This window comes from Trypanosoma theileri (genome assembly GCF_002087225.1).
Source record: "Trypanosoma theileri isolate Edinburgh chromosome Unknown TM35_Tth_3_V1, whole genome shotgun sequence".
NCBI classification, from domain to species: Eukaryota; Euglenozoa; class Kinetoplastea; order Trypanosomatida; family Trypanosomatidae; genus Trypanosoma; species Trypanosoma theileri.
Window position 1 is genome coordinate 13160 of NW_021639845.1, and position 20933 is coordinate 34092.

General features: G+C 42.6%; 11 protein-coding genes across 11 annotated transcripts; all 11 read right to left on the reverse strand.

The window, feature by feature from the left end:
• Positions 1-295: 295 nt before the first annotated feature.
• On the reverse strand, positions 296-1420 carry TM35_000031060 (uncharacterized protein; the record flags this gene model as incomplete). Its single annotated transcript, XM_029021873.1, has 1 exon — positions 296-1420. The coding sequence occupies one exon, from the start codon at positions 1418-1420 to the stop codon at positions 296-298; it is 1125 nt and encodes a 374-aa protein (XP_028886419.1).
• A 911-nt stretch (positions 1421-2331) lies between these two features.
• Positions 2332-4710, reverse strand: TM35_000031070 (choline/carnitine O-acyltransferase; the record flags this gene model as incomplete). The annotated part of the gene is made up of 1 exon (XM_029021874.1): positions 2332-4710. The coding sequence occupies one exon, from the start codon at positions 4708-4710 to the stop codon at positions 2332-2334; it is 2379 nt and encodes a 792-aa protein (XP_028886420.1).
• A 341-nt stretch (positions 4711-5051) lies between these two features.
• On the reverse strand, positions 5052-6314 carry TM35_000031080 (peptidylprolyl isomerase; the record flags this gene model as incomplete). The annotated part of the gene is made up of 1 exon (XM_029021875.1): positions 5052-6314. One exon carries the CDS (start codon positions 6312-6314, stop codon positions 5052-5054), a length of 1263 nt encoding a protein of 420 aa, XP_028886421.1.
• Positions 6315-6626: 312 nt separating this feature from the next.
• TM35_000031090 (uncharacterized protein) lies at positions 6627-8978 on the reverse strand (the record flags this gene model as incomplete). Its single annotated transcript, XM_029021876.1, has 1 exon — positions 6627-8978. The coding sequence occupies one exon, from the start codon at positions 8976-8978 to the stop codon at positions 6627-6629; it is 2352 nt and encodes a 783-aa protein (XP_028886422.1).
• Positions 8979-9853: 875 nt separating this feature from the next.
• Positions 9854-10801, reverse strand: TM35_000031100 (solute carrier family 35, member E3; the record flags this gene model as incomplete). Its single annotated transcript, XM_029021877.1, has 1 exon — positions 9854-10801. The coding sequence occupies one exon, from the start codon at positions 10799-10801 to the stop codon at positions 9854-9856; it is 948 nt and encodes a 315-aa protein (XP_028886423.1).
• A 759-nt stretch (positions 10802-11560) lies between these two features.
• Positions 11561-11896, reverse strand: TM35_000031110 (uncharacterized protein; the record flags this gene model as incomplete). The annotated part of the gene is made up of 1 exon (XM_029021878.1): positions 11561-11896. One exon carries the CDS (start codon positions 11894-11896, stop codon positions 11561-11563), a length of 336 nt encoding a protein of 111 aa, XP_028886424.1.
• A 473-nt stretch (positions 11897-12369) lies between these two features.
• Positions 12370-13188, reverse strand: TM35_000031120 (eukaryotic translation initiation factor 4E (eIF4E) interacting protein; the record flags this gene model as incomplete). Its single annotated transcript, XM_029021879.1, has 1 exon — positions 12370-13188. The coding sequence occupies one exon, from the start codon at positions 13186-13188 to the stop codon at positions 12370-12372; it is 819 nt and encodes a 272-aa protein (XP_028886425.1).
• Positions 13189-15355: 2167 nt separating this feature from the next.
• TM35_000031130 (uncharacterized protein) lies at positions 15356-15730 on the reverse strand (the record flags this gene model as incomplete). Its single annotated transcript, XM_029021880.1, has 1 exon — positions 15356-15730. One exon carries the CDS (start codon positions 15728-15730, stop codon positions 15356-15358), a length of 375 nt encoding a protein of 124 aa, XP_028886426.1.
• A 365-nt stretch (positions 15731-16095) lies between these two features.
• Positions 16096-16638, reverse strand: TM35_000031140 (uncharacterized protein; the record flags this gene model as incomplete). Its single annotated transcript, XM_029021881.1, has 1 exon — positions 16096-16638. The coding sequence occupies one exon, from the start codon at positions 16636-16638 to the stop codon at positions 16096-16098; it is 543 nt and encodes a 180-aa protein (XP_028886427.1).
• Positions 16639-17647: 1009 nt separating this feature from the next.
• On the reverse strand, positions 17648-19507 carry TM35_000031150 (putative oxidoreductase; the record flags this gene model as incomplete). Its single annotated transcript, XM_029021882.1, has 1 exon — positions 17648-19507. One exon carries the CDS (start codon positions 19505-19507, stop codon positions 17648-17650), a length of 1860 nt encoding a protein of 619 aa, XP_028886428.1.
• Positions 19508-19720: 213 nt separating this feature from the next.
• TM35_000031160 (mitogen-activated protein kinase) lies at positions 19721-20809 on the reverse strand (the record flags this gene model as incomplete). The annotated part of the gene is made up of 1 exon (XM_029021883.1): positions 19721-20809. The coding sequence occupies one exon, from the start codon at positions 20807-20809 to the stop codon at positions 19721-19723; it is 1089 nt and encodes a 362-aa protein (XP_028886429.1).
• Positions 20810-20933: the final 124 nt, after the last annotated feature.

Consider the following 20933-nt stretch of genomic DNA (forward strand, 5'->3'; position numbering starts at 1 on the left):
AAATCCATGAAGAAAATGTGTTGACCGAGAAGGAAAATCCATCCGTCACTTCCAGCATTGATACCTTTGGTTATTTTTTTCCATGCGTTTACTTTTCTCTTATGCTTCTCTCCACCATTTTTGTTCTCTCTCTCTCTCTCTCTCTCTCTCTATTTCCTGATGTAAGAAGAACAAGAAAAACATTATGATGAAAAATAGGTGACGTGGCTTTTTTTTGTTGTTTCTCTTCCGTCGGCGTATACTGTGATCCCTTCCTTTCTCCTTTTTTTTTTCTTCTCCTTTTGTTTCCTCCTCACTACTGTACCAGAGACAGCTTCGTAACCAGCATGACGCGGATGCTCTGGTCAAACGAGGCGCAGGCGAGCAATCCCTCCTTCCCGCGGTTCCAGTCGAGCGCGTGGATCGGCTGGTCGCCCACTTTGGCGCGGTTGAGTTCCGCCACTGCGCCGGGAACGCCCTTCGCAGTGCCGTCCGCATCCCGCAACACCCGCTCGGCGGGGTAGTGATAACAGCAGAGAGTGAGTTCACCACCGCCGCCGCAGAGAAAGATCTCGCGGTTCTGCGGTAACGCTCGTGTACACCACACCGTACCGTTCGATACACGCTCCTCTACGTATGCGTAGCCAAGTTTTGGGTGCAGTGTGCGCATATCGTACACGCGGATGCGGCCTTCCAGCGAAGAGACAATTAGTTTGTTCATGCTGATGTCAGGGCGGTCAAACTCCAAGTCGCACACACCGTTGCCCACGTTAAACTCATGTAGCATTTTCTGCATGCGCAAGTCGAATAGCTTCACATCCCCATTATCGTAGCCAGCAGCTACGACACGCTCATCAGGGTCAAAACTATTTCCAAAACGCACAGTCCAACAATCACGTGCGTGAGCAGGGTCAGTTGGATTTAGTGACACCACCGGTTTTGCTGCCTGACGCACGTCCCATACTTTAACACAGCCGTCTCGCCCACAGCTAGCAATCTCTGGTGGACCAGTAAACTGTGCCCCGTCAACGGCATTTATGATGCTCTCGTGTGCGTGCCCATTGTGAAAAATCGGCTCGCCATCGAGATGTTCAATGTCCCACACAGAGAGACCACCAGCGAAGTCTCCAACACACATTGTTATAGCCGACTGCTGCTGGACGTTGTTGTGACCAAATGTACAACACTTTATGGGCATTTTAGTCTTAATTTCCCGCTCTACGCGAAGTTCGCCCTTGTTAAGCTGAAACAGGGAAATAGCACCCTGATTGTTCGGGTACTGGCCTACTACTGCTAAAGTCGCACTATACGGCACCCACTTTACATCAAAAGCCGTGTAAAGGAGATTCTTTTTCACATGTTCAATTATTTGCTGTCGAGAAGTGCGATTTCGCTCCTCGCGCTTTCGTACTCTCTCCTCTTCCTCAGTCAAGAATGACATATGCAAGTCTCTAACTAATTGAAAAACAGGTAAGAGATGTAAAGAGACGAACAACTAAGGAGCAAGGTGAAAAACAAAATAGATATAAGAAACGATTAATAATAAGTAAAAAGAATAGCACATAAAAAAAAAAAAAAAAAATGAACAAAATTGCGCACCCGAACCCTCGTGAAATCATCAATCCCTCTTTCTCTCTTTCTTTTGACTCTTTTCTTTCGCTTGCAATAAACATAAGACACAATAAAAAAAAAAAAGAAGATAGTAACAAATCACTTTTAGATGTGTAATCCCACACACCCCTTTATTTGCCTCATAAAAGTTCTTTGCTGTATTGAGAACACGTTTGCATAGTTACTATTATACCATTTCATTTTTGCTTCATATTGATTGTTGTTTTTTCTTTTTTTTCGACCTTCACTTCTCGTTGTGTCAAAATGAGAAACTTGGAAAATCCAACAACGAAAAACAAACTCATTAAATATATTTGCCACCACCCCCAAGATCTGTGATTATTTTGAAACACAGAGATACATAGGTAAAGAAAAAAAATATATAAATATAAAAATCAAACATACACATACCCTTGACATGGGAGAGAGGGCGAAAGGAGAGCATCGTGCAGCACAGTGTTGATAACTGTGCCCATTGGCAGCAATTTTCACCTCTTACTGACTCTCTTTATCCTCACTCACTCTTACACACAGGCACCCAACTCACTTGTAAACGCTCAGAAATACTGAAAAAAAAAAAAATGAGGAGGGAAAGGAGGAAGCAAATAGTTAAAAGAAAAAGGAATAAGAAAAAAAAAGTCAAGAGGCTTGTAATGCCACTCACCCATGTAATTAGCATAGTTCAGAGATATATTTATTGTTGTTCGCTCGCTGAAGAAGAAAAGAACTCATCTTCTTGCCTTAACCCCCAAGTGCAGCCATCTCCTGCAGGGCAGTAACAAGTTGGTCTGCAAACCCTTTGGATGATGTTTTCGGACAGCTATGCTTCGACGTTATAGTGAAGTAGAGCAAATTCTCGCCATATATACAGTAGCAAACACCGTAACCGTCGTCTGCCACAGGGCCGAATCCACCATTGGGTGTCTCAAAAAGTGAGGTGTTATTGTTTGTGTGGTACTCAGGCGGCAGCTGTCGTGTGAGCACCTGCGACGTACTGAGCTTCCACTTGGGCCGAAGTGCCAACTGAAGAAACTCTGACGCGTGTCCAGTGCCGGCGCTGACGCAGGCAAGAGCAAAGAGGTGACGGTCCACGCCGTGGCCAGCCACAGCGTCGCGCGAGTAAAGTTGATGTTTCTCGCATGCTTTTCGCAGCAACTTCGCTTTTTCCACCTTACTCAGAGATGGATTCTCCATCCCCCGCACAAAGGCACATGAATCTTTACTGACAGTACGTATGGTTTCTGTGCGCCCTTTACGATACATACGCAGTGAGGCCGCTTCGTACGTCTGATCAAAGTGTCCCTGATCGCGGAAATATGCCAACTGCATTGCCATCTGCACCCATGCATCGGGGCTGCAGCCAAACTTCTTGGGGAAGTTTTTACCGTATTCGTCAAAACGGCAAACATAAAGATCGAGATCCCTCACCTCCTTTGAGTACCGTTCATGTACAGCATTTACACTAACCTTCAATTCCCTGTCAAGTGTAAAGCGAATGCGGCTGGGAGCGAAGACTTCAAATTTGCCTTGCTTCAGTGCTCGTTCGTCTTCGTCCAGTTTCTTTACATGGCCATCTTTTTCGAATAATTCACCGGTTTCATCTGTTAAATAACAGTACTCCAACACATGGGCGAGAGTGAGAGCATCACCCCATGAGTGTTCCACATGTACACCAGAGTAACCATCTGGGGTAACAACAAGGTTGAAACTTTTGTCACTCCAGCGGTTATGGCCATTACCACATAACAACAACAAGCTCCTTTCATCAATAGAATTTGGTGTCACATCATCAAGGGAAAGTACAAAAATAGATTCCTCTATTACACGTAGAGGCTTTACATTATATGCATTGTTGACAAAGTGCTTGTCACGAATATCCGCCCATTCCGTGCGTGGGGCGGTGGTAAATGCAGGAATAAGTGCTTCCACAGGGTCTGTCTCTTCGTCAGAGTTTAGAATGGTTTCCAGTGCCATCTCCAGTTGGTACGGAGAAAGCTGGTGATTTGTACGTGGGTGTAGCACCTCTAGCTGGTAGAAACGACCCTTGTAAATCACAACAATATGCTTAATTCCTTCGTACTGTGTCAAGACGTCCATCTCTCGTCCAGGAAGGCGGGTAGTATTGAAGACGTAACGATATTGAGACATGTCTAAAGGAACAAGTCCACCAAATAGCGGTGGAAATGTAGATCTATCAAGACTTTTTTTTATCTTGATGAGGTTATATATTAATGATGCCGCACGGGAGGCCTGTAGATGAGTAGGTGTGTATTTGGCAAACGGAATTCCAAACCAGTTGGAGTTAATGCAGAGACTTTCACGCTGGGCAAGATACACATATTTTAACCACCAGTCAGACATATAATTTTCTGCAAACATGTATTTTACCTTCAGCATACGCTGAAACCTTGGACCTTCATCTTTCAAAAACTTCTCGGAGAGTTTAACTAGGCGATTCCATTCATCCGGTTTGCCCTCATAGAGTGGTTCCACTGAGATCATAAAGCGCTTTACAGTAGACTCCAAATCTGGCAATGGTTGTGCCGGTAGGCAACTTTCATATGCCTCAGTCTTATTAAGGGGGTGGAAAAAGAACGTTTTAAGAATGAATGACCATATACGTGTTTTGCGGCTATGGTTTCTGCTTCCCTCATATATATAGCCGTTATATTTGAGTACCTGACGAAGGAGAAAACGTTGCACTGCCGTGAAGGCTGACACACAACCTATGACTAAATTTGCACAAAGTACTGGCATGCGGTACTGCATGGGGATGCGCTTTGATATAGGGTTTTTCTCGTCAAGACGCCATAGAACATCTGAAATGGTATTTGTACGTATCCACGCATCAGGTTTCGATTTGAGGACCCACACAAATACCCCAAGGGCGAGGGATGTCACAACGGAAAGTGGGATTGGGTACAACGCGAACTGCACCTTGTCCACACCGTGCCAAAAGGAACGACGCATATTCTTAAATATAAAGTAAGGATGTGGAATATAGAGAACGATTCCGCTTTTACTCACATAAAGCTGTGTTTGCTTCCTGCTGGTATCCACTTCAAAACCGACATGCTGCAAGACAACAGTGGGCTGTACCGCGAAACGTGCCTCCGCCATTAGCTCTCTTCTCTGCTATGTGCGATTCTCTTGATCCGCGTAAAGCAACGATCTGGACACAGATACAGAAGTAAAAAAAAAAAAAGAGAAACATCCAAGAAGAAACCAGTTTGGAATATAATACAAATCAAATAATCATCACAAAAAAAAAAGAAAACCAAGAAAGGATCCAGCAAAAAGAAAAAAAAAAATTTTTAATTCTCGAACTAATAGGTAGGATGAAAAAAAATTGCGGTGAACCTCAATGAAAAATAATAATAATAATAATAATAATAATAATAATAATAATAATAATATGATAGTGCTGCTACTATCGTATTTTCACAATCATTAAAGGGGAATTACGAGACGAACATTTTCTTGTAGATAGCCCGCTGCTTCTCCTCGTACGCCTTACATTGTTCACGCACGTGCTGCAGGAGCACCTTGGCATCTGTGTTTTCTGCATTGAGGGTGAGAATGTGCTCCAGGTCGCGCTTTGCATCGTCCCACTCACCCAATGCAGTGTTTGCCTTGGCACGGCGGTACAACGCCTTCACGTTGTCCCTCTCCGCCTCGAGTGTCTTATTACAATACTCGACGCACTCCTTAAACTGCCGCTTGTTCAGCAGTACCTGGGCGAGATTACCCCAGAGCAGAACACGGGCGGCGCGGGCGCCAGTCTGCGTGGCCTCGTCGAAGCCGCTGTCGTACTCAACGAACTCGAGAGCGCGGCGGTACTTCCGCTCCGCAACGTCGAGGCGTCCGTCACGGAACGCCGTGTTGCCTTCCAGTCGACGCCGCTCGCACTCGTCAAGACGCGCCTGATCTTTGAACAGCCACGTCTTCACCGTAGTGAGCTCGTGCAGTTCCACAATGTACGTCAGCTGATCACCAGCGTGGATGCCAAACGGCTCGCATGAATCCCGCACAAGACGGCTGGCGATACAAAAAGATGCCACTTCTTGCTTGCGCATTGTCGACAGGCACTTCTCGAGTTGCGGTGGAAGTTCCGTATCTCCCACAACAAGTTCCCAACCAAGGCGCTCACACAACAGTTTACCCTCCGCTTGTGTGCCAGAATAAACACGCAGGTCAATCTTCACCGTCGATTCATAGCCAGGCTTCTCATAGTCAACACCTTCAACAGTGATGCTTTTCATGATAGACTTATCCTTTTCCTCCGAAATGTCCTCATCGCGCGTCCAGTCAAAGAGTTCCACTTCAAACAAAAGTGTGGCATTTGCTGGGATCTTCGGCGGGCTACCAGACGCTCCGTAGCCGTACTCCGGCTTACATTTAAGCACCGCCTTCTCACCAATACGCATTGTGGCAATGCCCTTGTCCCATCCTTTAATAACCTGTCCACGACCTAGTGTAAATACAAAGTAATCACCGCGGTCACGACTGCTGTCAAACTTTGACCCGTCTGACTCAAGTGTTCCCACGTAGTGCACCTTCACCTCTGCACCTTTCACAGGCCGCGTACCGCTTCCGGCGACCAACACTGTCTTAAAGAGGCCTCCGTTTGTGTCAGGTACTTCAGTTTCCACGCCAACAGGATATTCCACCTCCCGAACTGGCTGGCTGTCCACACTTGACACGCTGCTTTCTGCTGAAGACATTGAAGATATCCTTGATAGAATTTTTTCTTTGAATTTGATTTTTTTTTCTTGGGTTTATTTTTTGCTGGTTACGGTTTCGATGTTCGTTTGTTTGTTTGTTTTCCTTCCTTAAACCTTGTCATCATATATATATATATATATATAGTGGTAAAGAAAAAACAAAGGTGAGAGAAGAAAGGGGTCAAAAACGAAAAAAAAAAGACAACATGAGTATAACAGAGTAAGAAGGAAAAAAAAGAGTGGACAACCGAAGAATGGAGGTGGATAAAAAAAAAAAAAACCAAGATGAAATCCATCTTTCTTTCTTCTTTCCTACTTAGCCGCGTACCCTGGTTCCTCTGGTGGGTTCTTTGCCATCCCAAGTGTCGCCCAACCAGGGGCTTGCCGCGGCAGGACCTTGCGGTTGCGCTTCAACCCAAGCGCTTCCTTAAATTCACCCGCCTCCAATGCTGGGCCTTGCAACCGGTAGTAAAAGCGATCCAAAGTCGTCGGGTTATCAGGAGTTTCCTGCCGGTCGTGCATCTCACTTACTGACATAGAGAGACGTTTACCGAGCGCCGCCGCTCCGCGACTAGCTTGCTCCAAATTTGTTTCTGGTGGATGTGTCCAGCGCTCTACTGAGGTGGGATGACTTGCACGGAATGGTGCTGGAATGTCAACATCACCGCGTGCAGCGTAAATCTCGCTGTTACCCTTCGGTAGGTATCCAAGCATTACTTTTATCTCACGTTGACGTTGTAGAGAGAGACCATCATCTTTATCTGCCCAAGCTGTTCCATTCTCTAGTTTCTGCAAGTATGCTAGTCGTTCACGCCCTGTTTTTTTATTGTACAAGTCGTCAAAATATATTTCTCGCTCATCTTCAAGAATTCGACGATCACGCACCGCATCCAGCTGCTCCTGCGTTGGGTGTACAACAGAAGTTTTGGGTGATCGTCCTGTTGATGGGTATAAGTAGCAAAAGACCTCGTTGTAGTTTGCTTGGACAGTGCTGGCAGTATGATACGCTTTTAAGTGTAGTGTCTGTCGTGTCACTTCGTCCAGAATCGATCGAAAAACAGGAAATCCCTCTCGTGGTGTTCCAAAATCCGTTAAATTAATACGAACGGCGTGACCATGCAATAAATGTTTTGCAATCCCAATGCTCTTAAAACGAATAGCATGCGGATGTGTCCCACCGCGAAATGGAACCTCTATGCATTCTTTTGTAGGAGGTGGTTGCACACCAAGTTTCTGTATTTTGAAACGAATCATATCTCTCATGTGCTCTCGGTGATCAGCAATAATACAAAGTGCCACAACACGTCTTTCACTCTTCTCTGTGTGAATTGCCCCCACACGTATAAGATCAAGACCTAATTCACGTGCCATACGTCGTGCCTGAGAGGCGGGGAGGTCTACATCGGTGTCAACATCACCAGCAGGAAACTGCGCCACTGCCTGAGCATCACCGGATACAATACTGCGGATACGCACAAAAGGTTCCTGTATCATCTCATTGATGGGGTGAGCTTGAAAGTACAGAAGCGTCTCTTTGCGCACTCTACCTGTCGAATAGCCAACCTCACTAGTGTCCATAGGACCTTCTGCCATCATGTCATGTGTGTTTCCCTCCTCAGCGTAATCGGTAATCTGCTGAAGCCGTTGGCGATTGTTCGCGTCGTCCCAGAAGTCAATGCCTCGAATTTCCAGCAAAGAATTATCTGCCGGTCTCTGTCTGTACGCATCGTACGGAGGTAGTGAAGAAGAAGTATCAGTAGTAGTAGTATTAGTAGTATTAGTATTCATCTGTCTTAGTATATGTGTCGCAGATGATTCAACAGAAAGAGAATTTGCTGTCGATGTTCCAGATTCAAGATCATTACTATCAACTTCAACAGGGAAGTGAGGATTTGCTTCTGGGGGGAGAAGGACACTGCTCTTGGCGTTGACATCCTTCTCTTCCTCCTGCTGTATGTTACAGCACAAGTTAACACCCCAACTACCTTTTGTTGTTCTTGCTGTTGCCTCTCCTCTTCCCAAAACCCTACCTTTACCCATATGCTGGCGGTACTCCTCTGCAAAGACATGGTATGAACTTTTACCCCGTCGTCCAGAACCAAAAGTTGCGTAAATGTTGTCAAACTGTGGAAGCTCCTTGCCGCGCTGATGATAATCACGCATCATGTCCGTCTCCACTTGATCTAAATCACTCCCCAGCACAGTACATTTTGGCAGCACGCAACTATCTGTTTCTCCCTCCTCCTCATTAAATTCCTTTTCTACAAGAATAGGTGACCGCTCCGTAACGGTGCGAGTTGGCGTCTCTACACCACTCCTCAGTGCCCGTTGCTGCATCTCACGACGGCTCTCTTCCACTTGGGGTTTATCATCAATACGAATATCCCCATCCTTCTTGCGGCGCTGAGAGTATATCGCAGTCTCTTCAGTGAGCTTCCGTAACTCCGCCTTCAGTCCTTCGGCTGTGAGTGGAACACTGAGCTTCCGCTTTTTCCGTGACGGTCGCTTCTGTGCAATGTGTGCAGTACTAATGCCTCCCTTTGCTTGGGAGGCGAAGAGAGAACTTGGAAGCGGCTCCTCAAAGTACATGCCACCCAGCGGCGTACGGTACATCCGAAGCTGCCATACCAAGTGCATCTGTACAGCAGCCGGTGCCCGCCGCATTGCTTCCTTTTGCAAGAAAAAAGAAAGAAAGAACGGAAATAAAATAGAATAATGATAATAATAATAATAAGGGGGAAAAAAGCTATCAAATTTAACATCAGACATTGCGCTCCAGTTTGAAGTGAACTGCCCCCACCACCCCAGAGGTCAGTCACTTTACGAGGAATACGGTTAAGAACGATTATTACAGTAGAGAACTAGCTCAATATGGCTCCTGAGAACAAGAAAAACACAGAAATTATGGTTCCGTAGATAACGCCCAGTTTATTCCTCAGAAGAAGCAAAACAAGAAAAAAAAAATGATAGTTACTGTGAATGCACTACGCACACTCAAGTATATACACATATATAAATATAAATAAATAAATAAATATATATATATATATATATATATACGCATCTATATCACTACAAGGAACTAAGACACCTGTACGTTCGAAAAGTGCACCCTTCCAGCCCAACTATCAACTGCTGATGGAATCGCATAAAAAAGAAAAAAAAACAGCTTCTGTAAATGACAAAACATTCACACTGCATCATCATCACTTTAGTACGGAAAATAAAAGAAATTGATTCCTATATTAGTTGTGAAAGGCAGGTAACTAAAACAGAGTATATATATATATATATATAAACTTTTTATAAAAAATCTTTTTCACAAGTAGTGTTCGATACTCCAAATACTTTTACGAAGATCCACCTGCATAAATTCTCCGTGCGTTTTTTTTTTTTTTTTTACCTAAACACATTCAGTTTTTCATATGATATTTACGTGTATAACGCTGTTCATCGTGTATTTTTTTTTTTTTTTTTTACCTTTCTTCCTTCTTTCTTTCCTTCGCCATCTATTTCCCTTATGCTCCTATAACACAGTACTAAACACGCATCTTATCGTCATCCTTATCCAGATCTTTTTGTATAATCGACTCCTCCTCTAACGCCCGCGATGCTGTTTTAAGATGTGTGTACCAGAAGACGCCAGCAAGGGTAAGGATGACCCCGAGAAGTTTTTTGACATTCATGTCACCTCCGAAGAAAAAGTACCCAAAGAAAAGAATGACACAAAGCTTGAAGTGGCCCAAAACGTTGTACGTCACTGGAGAAGTTTTGCCAATAACAAGAAAAATGGAGATATTTACAAGGAATGCAACAACGCCACTAAATAAAATGACCATCACGGTATCTGAACAAGGATAAATCAATTTGGGCCCCTCAACAAAGTAAGCGATGGGTACAAGCAAAAGAGCAGAGAGAGGTGCCTGGTAGAATAGTAGCTGACAGGAATCGCACTCGAGTTCCTTTTGCTTTGTTCCAACCCATATTTGATACTGGCACGTTACCAAGAGTGCTGACAAAGCAATAACAACACCAGTGAGGTTCACTTCACTGTCTGTCACGGTTGCTATCGCAACCCCAATGCAAATTAGCGCAAGTGAAAGCTTGATCTTGGTGGAGAATGTCTGTCTGTAGATGAATGTCTCCATCACCACCAGTAAGGGTGTGGTAAGAACCTTAATGAGTTGATAAAAACCAACAGAATTATATAGCAATGACATATTTGTTAAAACAACAAAACCGCAAAAGCTGATACTCAATGGCAAAACACGTATTATGCTAATTCGTTTCGGTTCAAAAACACCACATGCCAAGGATAACAATAAACCGAGAAAGGTCACCACGAAGTGAATCAGTGTTAGCGTAATACTTCCCCTGAAGTCATGATCCTCAAATATCCATTTGTTAATGAAGACAATAGTAATACTGCTGAATGCATTGAGAGCCAGGTAAAACGGTATGAGCAGACGATGGGAGAATGTGAACATCTTTTCCTTTGTGTATCCACAGAAACGAACAATATGCCCACTGCAAGCAGAAAATCCGTCAAAGCAGAAAGAAAGAAACTTCTCTGTTTTCCTTCAGGTAAATACAAGTGATACGCATAAACATAATTCGAAACAAAACAAAAACAGGAAGGGAAAAAAAAGCAAAAAAAAAAATACGAGAAAAGAAAGAAAGTAGAGCGAAAAGAATCACCAATGACAAATGTATGCACGTAGACAGATGTGTTTACTCAAATATACTACCAAAAGTAAAAAGGGAGGAAAAGCAAAAAATCTGGACGTACAAAAGAGATCTAGATAGATAGATAGTTAGATTGAGAATGTGAAATTGGGAAAGAAAAAGAGAGAGGAGGGAAGAGAAGAAATGTTTCAGAGAGTTAGGGTAAAAAAAGAGAGTCCAAGAAAAATCATTAGATGGCAATAGAAAAATGTTTACTTTTATTCCATGTTCACCTCATCACTCGCTTCTTTGCGTTCTCTCTCTCTCTCTCTCTCTCTCTCTCTCTCTCTCTTGTTATTCCCATCTCTTTCTAATTTTTGCCTTTAGGCTGGTAATCCCTTTATCTGTTGTCTCTTTTGTTTGTTTGCCTTTTTTTTCTCTTTTTCCTCTCGCTTTGAAGTCCATCATTCCCTCTTCCTTTTTCATCATCTCAGAGGCAAGCACGCTGCATTGCTCAGATCACCTCTCTTTACGTTGTTGCTGTCCTCCTTTTTTTTCCCTCCCCTTCCGTCTTCGCCTGCCTAGAAACGCCAATTGTGAAGAAGTAAAACGCTATAAGTACACATTGTATCGGAAATGATACGCATGAGTAGTGGGTTAGACGCAAACCCGCTGAGCAGTACCTGTGTTGGAAGCCCAATGAGAGCCGAGAGCGAAGGCACTGCGGCAACATCAGCAGGAAGAGACTCGTCCGCCAGCAGCGGCAGTGCGCCGGGGCCCGCGATGCGTGTGTCCCGCGGCGAGAGGGCAACGAGCGGTGGGACGAGGCGTTGGGCCTGTCGACGGCTACTGATGTGTAGCGCGCCGTACATCGCCGTAGGGATCGGGCAGCAGCTGGCCACTCGCCGACTGAACATACTCCTCTTCCTTATTTATATATATATATATGTATATATGTATATATGTGTGTGATCGGTATACCCTTTGTATGAGTGTGCGGCTGCCTTTGCACTGTGTAGGGCCCCGGCTAGCCTCGCTCTTGTTTTTTTTTTTGGTTTTCTGTCCCTGCTTATGAGACGAAAGATACGTTTACCTACGCAGAATGAAAATAAATAAGAGAAATAGAATAGAGAAAAACAAAGTGGTAGAGACTAGAAGTAGCATCACCTATCAGCATAGTAGTGGTGCCTTCTTATCTAATCTACATCTCTTTCTTCATATTATTATTCTTCTTATTCTTCTTTCTCCTTTCTTTTTTATCTACCATTGTTGGCATTCATGCCTCTATAAAGTATAATATTCTATGTGTGTCATACACTTCAAAAAGGAGATAAAAAAAAAAAAAAACCTTTGTAATGTACTGATTGTTATCAATAAACCACTTCACCTCTTACAACTCATATTTGGACGGTGTCCTCCAGCATCCTTCCTCGCTTGCCTGCATTAACTCTCGATGCGATAGGTACTGCATGGCACCATTCTCTAAGTGTAGTAGGGACTTCACAAATTGGCCTATGCGCTCTTGTGTGTCACGGTCCGACGCGTTGCGTGTCCAGAGACTCAACTTCCACTCACGACGCCGTTCTGCACGCCGCAGTGCTGCACCACAGATCTCCGTCTCGTCACAAGGAAGCTGTTCCCCAATCAGCGCGATGCACAGAGTCTCCCAAGCTTCATCGACACGCGGCGTGGGGGAACTAGGTCCGTCCCCCTCCTTTTTCTCCTCCTCCTTTGCAGATCCAAAGAGAGAGGTTGCTTTCCTTTGTTGTTGTTGTTGTTGTTGTTGCTGATGATGTTGCTGTTGCTGTTCTGGTTCCTGGAAACGAATCACCCAGCGACCGCCACGTCGGTTTGCCTCGTGTTCCCACATGGGGGCAATGTTTCGCCGGAGCATGTAGTAGGTGATGCCCGGTGGCATTTGCGATGGTGGCAACGTGCAAGAAACAATTCCCCAGAATCCCTCAGCGTTGTCAAAGAGACCAATACTGCGCACTTGATCCAACCACATGGTGTTGGTCTTCCCTTTGCTCTTTGGTGATGCAGACCCCTTGATTGCACTACCGCGAACACTGGCGTTGGTTTGCATGCCGCTAACAGGGTCTGGTACAACGCACCACATTTCCCACACACCCCATAATGGAGTTGTGCAATTTGGTGCCTGGAGTATTAGATTGGGTTCATCAGGTCGTGATTGCAGACGAGTCTGCATCGTTGTCAGCAGGAATGACTACTCCTTCACACCCTAATAAAAAATAAATAAATAAATAAATAAATAAGCAAGGAAGTATATATGTAAGTTGGGTATTATAAAGAAAAAAAAGAGAACATAAAAGGCATGAACAATATTGTTACCTTTACCTAAAAATAGAGATAGAAAAAACACATAATCCCTCTAGCAATTATTTAACACAAGATAATAATAAAAAAAAGACAAATCAATCCAGGAAGGACTGTCTATCCGTTTTAAATAGTGGTAGACACAGAGACGTAGGGGAAAAGAGAAAAATAAAAAGAGAAAAAGTTTTGAAACATAAATTCAGCAAAAAAAAAAAAAAAAACAGACTAAGAAAAATAATATTAGTAAGTTTATTTTTCAAAAAAATAAATGATGACACAAAAAAATAGATTGCAGAAAAACAATAGGGAAAAAAAAGATTGTAATACCTAAGTTTCGCAGCAATGTCCTAAAAAAAAAAAAAAAAAAAAAAAAAACAGAGAGACCATTTTAATAATAGAAGTATTTATCTCCAGCATCAGCGATCAAAACGCCGTCATCCGTGCTGTTTACCGAGAGAAGCAAGGAAAGCACAGACGCTCGAAAGCTATTGGTCTATAAACGGGGTTTTTGGTGCAACCATGAAGTGCAGCAGCTCCTTCTCTACTGCAGAGACGTGTGTCCACTGACGTCCGTCAAAGTCGACACCGCCTAGCACAGCTTCCATGTGTTCCTTTGGATATTCGCATGGGAAGGACTCACAACCCGTGAGGAAAACGCAGAGCGCCATACCGGCGGTGAAAATATCCATCCGCTTTCATAAGCTTAGCGAAAGTGATTGATCGTTTCTCGCGTACTTGTGGTGGACACTTTTTATTGCTTTTAGCTCCAGTACTTAATTTGACTTGGTTAGTGTACACAGCAACAATATCCAGTGCCGTGAATACCAACGCATCATAGGATGTGGCAGCTACAGATACCTCATCATTCGTACAAGGCGTTCTGCTACTTGCAGCTGTAACTGCTATATGAGAGCCCTTATCACTTTAAAAGTTCATACCATAATATCTATTGGTGTTCATAATGCCGTTATTGTTGTTCTCGTTACTATTGTGGTTACCTCTATCCACCCCCAATGTTGAATACATATGAATAGACTTTACTTGGGTAAAATGCCGTGCATAACCAAAAACTCCTAAAACAATCGAGTAGACTTCATTCTTTTTCAGAACCCTAATACCTACAGGAGTAGGGTGGTAGCACAACCGTGTCGCACTTTTTCCTCAATATTGCTTTGAAAACAGAGCCACTGGCAGCAGCGGCGATTAACGTACCCTCTGTGAAGAAAGTATCCCAAGAATCCCCAAACGGAAAGAGTAGAGGCAAACCCATCCACGATGGCACGAGAGAAAAAGAAATATGTTGTACCAGCCCCTATCGTCAGAGTAAGAAAGAATACAATATCATACCTGACAGGGTACAGAGAAAATAGAAGGATGGTTGTTGCATCACGCGCACACACGGAATCTAGTTCCCTCTTCCTGTCCATCCTTGTGACGTCGAAGAGTCATGCAGCTCTCGCACCAGATACTCCCACAATGACGGTAGTAGTGTTTTCCTCTCTTAACTCCCACCCCCTCACATACACCCCACCAAAAAAAAAAAAAAAAAACGCAGACACAGAGAGAGAGAGTGTGTGTGTGTGTGTGTGCATCGACGCACCGAAAATTTTAGCACTCTCCGATTAAGCTGCGCAGTGTGCTTGGGTACGGCAAGTTGAAACTCTGCATCAGTAATACGAGCATTTGTTGCTCCCATTCTATCTCGTATTTAGTACTCTCTGTGTAATAATATACATGTATATATGTGTGTAATTACAAGTTACTACGGTGCTCTGTCACCGATAATAAAGAGAAGTACGGTGGTGTAACGGCTAAGAAAAAAAAAGAAAGAAGAAAGGGGGAAACTCTAGGAGAGCCGAAAAACAAATACTAAATACAATCCTTAAAGTGGGACATGGTGATATACCTCAGTCAAAAAAAAAAAATACTCTACAACGTTGTATAACGGAGAACAGATACTCTGCAGGGAAGCATGTATGTTTTTCCTCCATGCTTTCGACTTTGATTTTGACCCAAAGATTTTTTTTCTTCTTTTTTCTTTATACGCCATTTCCGCCACTACCATGAGAAATTTGTTGTTCCCTAGTTTGCTCGGATGATAAGCGGGCCCGACGTCGTTCCGCCGCGAGGCACTTCATCAAGTCCGTTTTGTACGGAAAGTAACAGCTCACATGTTTCATGTGAAGCTCATAGCCCTCAACGTGATCGGCGGTCATGCAGCTGTAAAGCATGATATTATGCTCGTAACAAGGATGTTCAGGTTTCATCTCCGGATCATACGGATGGAAGGGATGACGTCCGAGAAGCTCATTGACGTGTTTTTCACCAATTTCCTTTGGTGGTAACTTCTGTAGGTAGGCGTTATCACCGTACATCCAGTTGATGGCCCGACGGAAGTATGTGTCCTCCGACATGAGTGACCTGGATCCTAGTCAAGAGTAGGCTCTAGCAGTCTCTTCTTTTCAAGTAAAAGAGAAAATAAGCACATTTTTGTAAATAAAGAAAACCCCAAAGGTCGCATTAGTCATATATCACGTGCACTACCATTCCTCCTGTACTAACCCCTGGGCACACTTCGCTCATCGTGGAAATAGAAATGAGGCAGCAACCTCTGCAATAAAAAAGGAAAAAACAACAACAACAACAACAACAACAACAACAGCCTCAATAAGAAGAGCAATTACAAGAAAAAAAAAGGAAGGAAGAAGTAGAGAGGGAACCCCATGCTGGGTAAGAAAAACTGGTGTTACCCGAGCATTTTCATACAGTGTAAATACACCTAAAGTACGTCGCGGAAACCATCTCGAGGATCAGCAGCAAAGTGTTTTACTCCATTTCCAGCAAAGAGTTGGATTCCATTATCATAACCTAATAAATTTGCACTGTCAGATGCTACAAGACCTGCCATGCGCAGCAACTGGCCAAGGTATCGTAAGACAATCAGCACTCGGTGCTCTGCCAGTGAGGCGTGCTGACGTGAGAAATGAAGAATAAAAAATATGGTTAGGCAAATCACGCATGCTACAGCCTCTGAAACATTAAATGCTGACTCCCAAAAATTGTTTCGCATAACAGCTAATCGCAACCCAATCTCACTGACGAATAAAAACGTCAGTAAACCCTCCGCAATATGGTACCAAAGTGTCATTACCCACTCACTGCTAAAAAAACTGATTAACAAAAGAAAGAGTGATGCAATCACAATAACTCTGTTGGTCTTCGGACCAAAAAAAACAAAGTATACATTCTTTAGACGTTCACGCAGAGGTAACAATTGGGGCATCCCATTATATGAAACAGGACAAAGACATCTTCTAAACATCATATATACATACAGAGAGAGAGAGAGAGAGAGATGTACCTATATTTGTGGTTTTTTTTTTGTCTCGAGTATAGTGACACCAACGGGTGCCTTGTCACTATCTCCTCTTTGTTTTCTTGTTTTTTTTTCCTATTAGAGCATCATATAAAAAAAAAAGAAAGAATTACATATATCGGGTGTTGTACGCATGAACAGAAAAAAAAAACACTATCAATCATCTGTAAATGTAGCCTACAGAGTATGATTTTATCTTATTATATTTTACTAAAATTTTACTTCTGTTTCCCCAAAAGAAACACAACACTAACAAGTACAGGTGCGAATGTCGCAAGGTAATATTCAAGTATGCCATCTCCATGACATCTCCTAGTGCTTCAACTGCTGCTGCTTCTGTTCATGTTGCAGTACCCCCTAATGGTTTTCTTTTTTTTTTTTTTTGGCAACATACACTGGAACAAATAGAGATTCGTGGTGACAACCAGCAAAAACATTACCAATCATACCAGCTATGGCAAGTGATGTGCTAAACACTTCGGTAAACCAAACTGCGTTCAGGTAGGAATTCACCCCCGTTGTAATTCCCCTGCATCAGAGGCAAATAAGGAAAAGGTTGAGACAATTCTTTTTTTTTTTTTGTTTTTCCAAAGAACGGAAGGGTACTAACGAGAACACTGAAAATCTCATTACAAAGGTTATGCACTCATTTTTATGGATAGTTGGTAATGCATGAGGATAGAACTTTTTTCAAAGATGATCTCTTACATCTGATTTCTTTTCTGATGTGGGTTCAGGAACGCTGAGAAACTCATGTGACTTTCATGCCTAGTACAGAAACCATACCCCTTGCAATGATTACATTACCAGTGACTCCAGAGATCGATCAGTCTTTTTATGCTCTTTTTTCCCTCTCCTTTTTTCAGCACTTCTCAAAGAATGGCAGCAGGAAAAGAATACAAAGAGAAAAAGAGATAGAAAGAGAGTGGAGAATACAGGGGTTCTGGTCATTCTATTACTCAAATATATTTACTGTACCCCAAATATCAAACACAAGTTGGCCTTTTCTCTCCAGTAGAAGCACACGCTGTTCACGCACACTCTCATCGTCATCGTCACCTTTAGATACTAATATATGGTGCATTAATCGTTGACGCAAAGATTTCAGAACAGCTACTGGTCCGCAAGCAAATAGTCGTGCTCCTTTTTCTAGAAGCTCAGAACGAAGTTCTTCAGAATGAGACTCTAAGACATCAGTAACATACTTGTGATATCCCCCTTCATTTTGACGTGATAATGCCACATCATAGCGTGAAATAGCATTTAATTTTAGCGCTTCCTGTAGTTCTCGGTGAAAAAGAAGCTCTGAAGAATTTCTTGCTCCGTAGACCACCCAACAATTCGGTTTCGTTAGTTCTGAACACGCATTATTATAACGGTAACGTAAAAGCTCGTGAACAGCACTCATCATTGGTCCTATACCTGTACCAGCACCAACAAGTATTAGTAATGGATATGGCTTCTTCAACAACGTTCTCTGTGAGGTAAATGGGAGCAAAGCTCCTTTCAATCCTTCTGTAAATTTACCTGTACCAAATAATCTTGTCCCCACATACATGGGAACTGATCGTGGTTGTGAACGAAAATTACAAAGAGGATATGACACATGTCCTCTAAAAAAATGAGTTTCTTCTGAATGGGTAGTATACCTAGAGGAGGCAGCATCTCGTAACAATTTTGCAAGAACATGTGCGGCAGTATCCTTTTCACTCCAAGAATCGTTGGGATTTATCCTGTTGACATCAACTCTTCGAAGACATAGCTGTACAGAATTCAATTGTTCCTCTGAATTATTTTTGCATAATGTATGGTGAACTACGCTAAACTTTCTTGGACGTAACGGTCCACTTACTTCCAATAGTCTCGCTATTGGAATTTTTGCAAAGGGAAACACACTAAGCATGTCATTCAGCCTTGGATAGCAAAAAGCATTACCACCATTCATAATGGTTTTGTAAATAAACGGTGCTGTTTCATCTGAAGCACATGTCTCTAATAGCTTCATTGAACCAATATTTTCATTTCCAGTTGTAGAAGAAATCTGATTAGTTTTATTCACAGATGCAGCGCGCAACAATGTCTGAAAAAATACTGGACGGAGGAGGTAGCTACAGCTACTAATATCCACAAAGTATGCCAAAAGCGTTCGAATCTGAATTCGGCACTGTAGCGGAAGCCATGGAGGAAAGTGATTTTCTGGTACAAATGGAGATTTGTGAATTTCACACCATTGATCAGGATTTATACCTAATCGACCGCATACCTCTTCTACCTCTCCAAAATGTCCGGAATTATTTTCATCACTATCATTGGGAATGAAAATCTCCACAACATCACCCGGTGAGGGTATTTCTGATTGGGTTCCTTTTTCAGTTTTGTTAATCTTATCCAAAAAGACATCAATTACTTGCACTGAATGTTCATCATTCGTAATTTTGTCATCAGTTGTAAAAGAATTACTACTCAATAATAAACAAACATCACGAATAGATGCAAAACTATCAAGTATTCTCGAGACCGCTTTTAATGGAGTTATAGTTGGATATTGACTACTGGGACCTTCCACATATTTTACTACCACAGATCCAATATAATTAGGTGGTGCATCATCGTCATCGTCTGTGGATGATCCAGATTCATCTTCTTCGTCACTTTCTTCCATATATATTCCCTGTGCCTTTAATTCTCGCAACCTATGTTCATATTTTTCGAGATCGTCAAAGTATACGTCCCAAACACATCTTGCACACCCACTACCGCAACACTCACTGGGAGCAGGCTCTCGGGGACGTTTTAATCGCGATTCATTCCTCATTTTAACCTAGAAGAACCAAGAATAATACAATGAAGAGCAGATTTAGGTTCTTAAAATAAATAATGTCAAAGAATCTTCAGTCGAAATTAAAGAAATTAACAGCGTACAATGTTGGTATTGTTTTTTGTTGTTAAGAGAGGGGGGTAGTAATATATATATATATTTTTCTTGTTGTGTCTTAAGCAGCAGAATACTCTCACCTTATACCTTTACTTATGGTTCGGGTGAATGCTCCACAATGATACGCCACATCTCCTCTCGAAGGGATTCCAGTGTTAACTCCTCGTTATGTCGCCATACATAAGGTTCCTTCGCCATGGCATCCTCTTTAGCATCTCTAAATCTCGCAAAATATGGATGTTCCATTACATCCTTTGCCGTAAGTCTCTTTGCAGGGTGAAATACCAGAAGTTTCGAAAGCAAATCTGCTGCTTCAGGAGTTGCCATTGGAAAAAGTTCAGTAAATGGTCGAGCCATCTGATATGGTTGAGCAAGAAGAAAACATCTGGCTTCATCACTAAGAAATTCCATATCCTCAACATTTGGGGTCCCAAGTAAATGCACAATCATAATTAATTGTCGAATATAATCAGATCCAGGTAATAATGTTTTACCTACCATCAATTCGGCAAAAATAAGACCAAGACTCCAAACATCTACAGCATTTGTGTACTGATGAGATCCCATTCCTAATACTTCAGGAGGGCGATACCACCGTGTCACGACATATTCTGTGAGAGCGGCAGATGCTGTCCACTGATCATCTCGAGCAAGCCCAAAATCACAAATAGCCAAGGCACAATCAGCGTTTACGAGCAAGTTACTTGGCTTCAAATCCCGATGCATAACTTTTGCAGTATGTAAATAGCATAGACCTCGAAATGCTTGAATCATAAAGTATTGGTAATGTTCATTTGTCAGACTTTGTCTACTTCGAATAATTCGGTGAAGATCGGTATCGTACAAGTCCATTACCATATAGATATCGTCAAATTTTTCTTTTTGATTTGGACGAATAAATTCTCGTAGACGTATCAAATTAGTATGATGAAGACTCGTTAAGATGTCCATCTCCCTTAATATACGTTTTCCTTCTCTAATGTCAGAAAATACTCGAGATACCTTTTTGATAGCTATACGTTCTCCACTATTTTCATCAATAGCAGAGCAGACAGACCCGTACGCCCCAGAACCAACCAACTTTATAAGTTTATGAGATTTACCTACCTCAAACTTCTGTCCCTGAACCATATATAATCGTCTTCCCTCAGTTAAGGAAGGAACCTCATGAGGCTTATCCATCCTTCTTCAATATCTATAAAAAGGAATGTTTCGACACACCAACACCCACACTCATCAAAGAACGCTTCTTGTTGTTGTTTTAAGATGATATAATTAGAACAAAAACAAAAATAAAGGAAAAGGA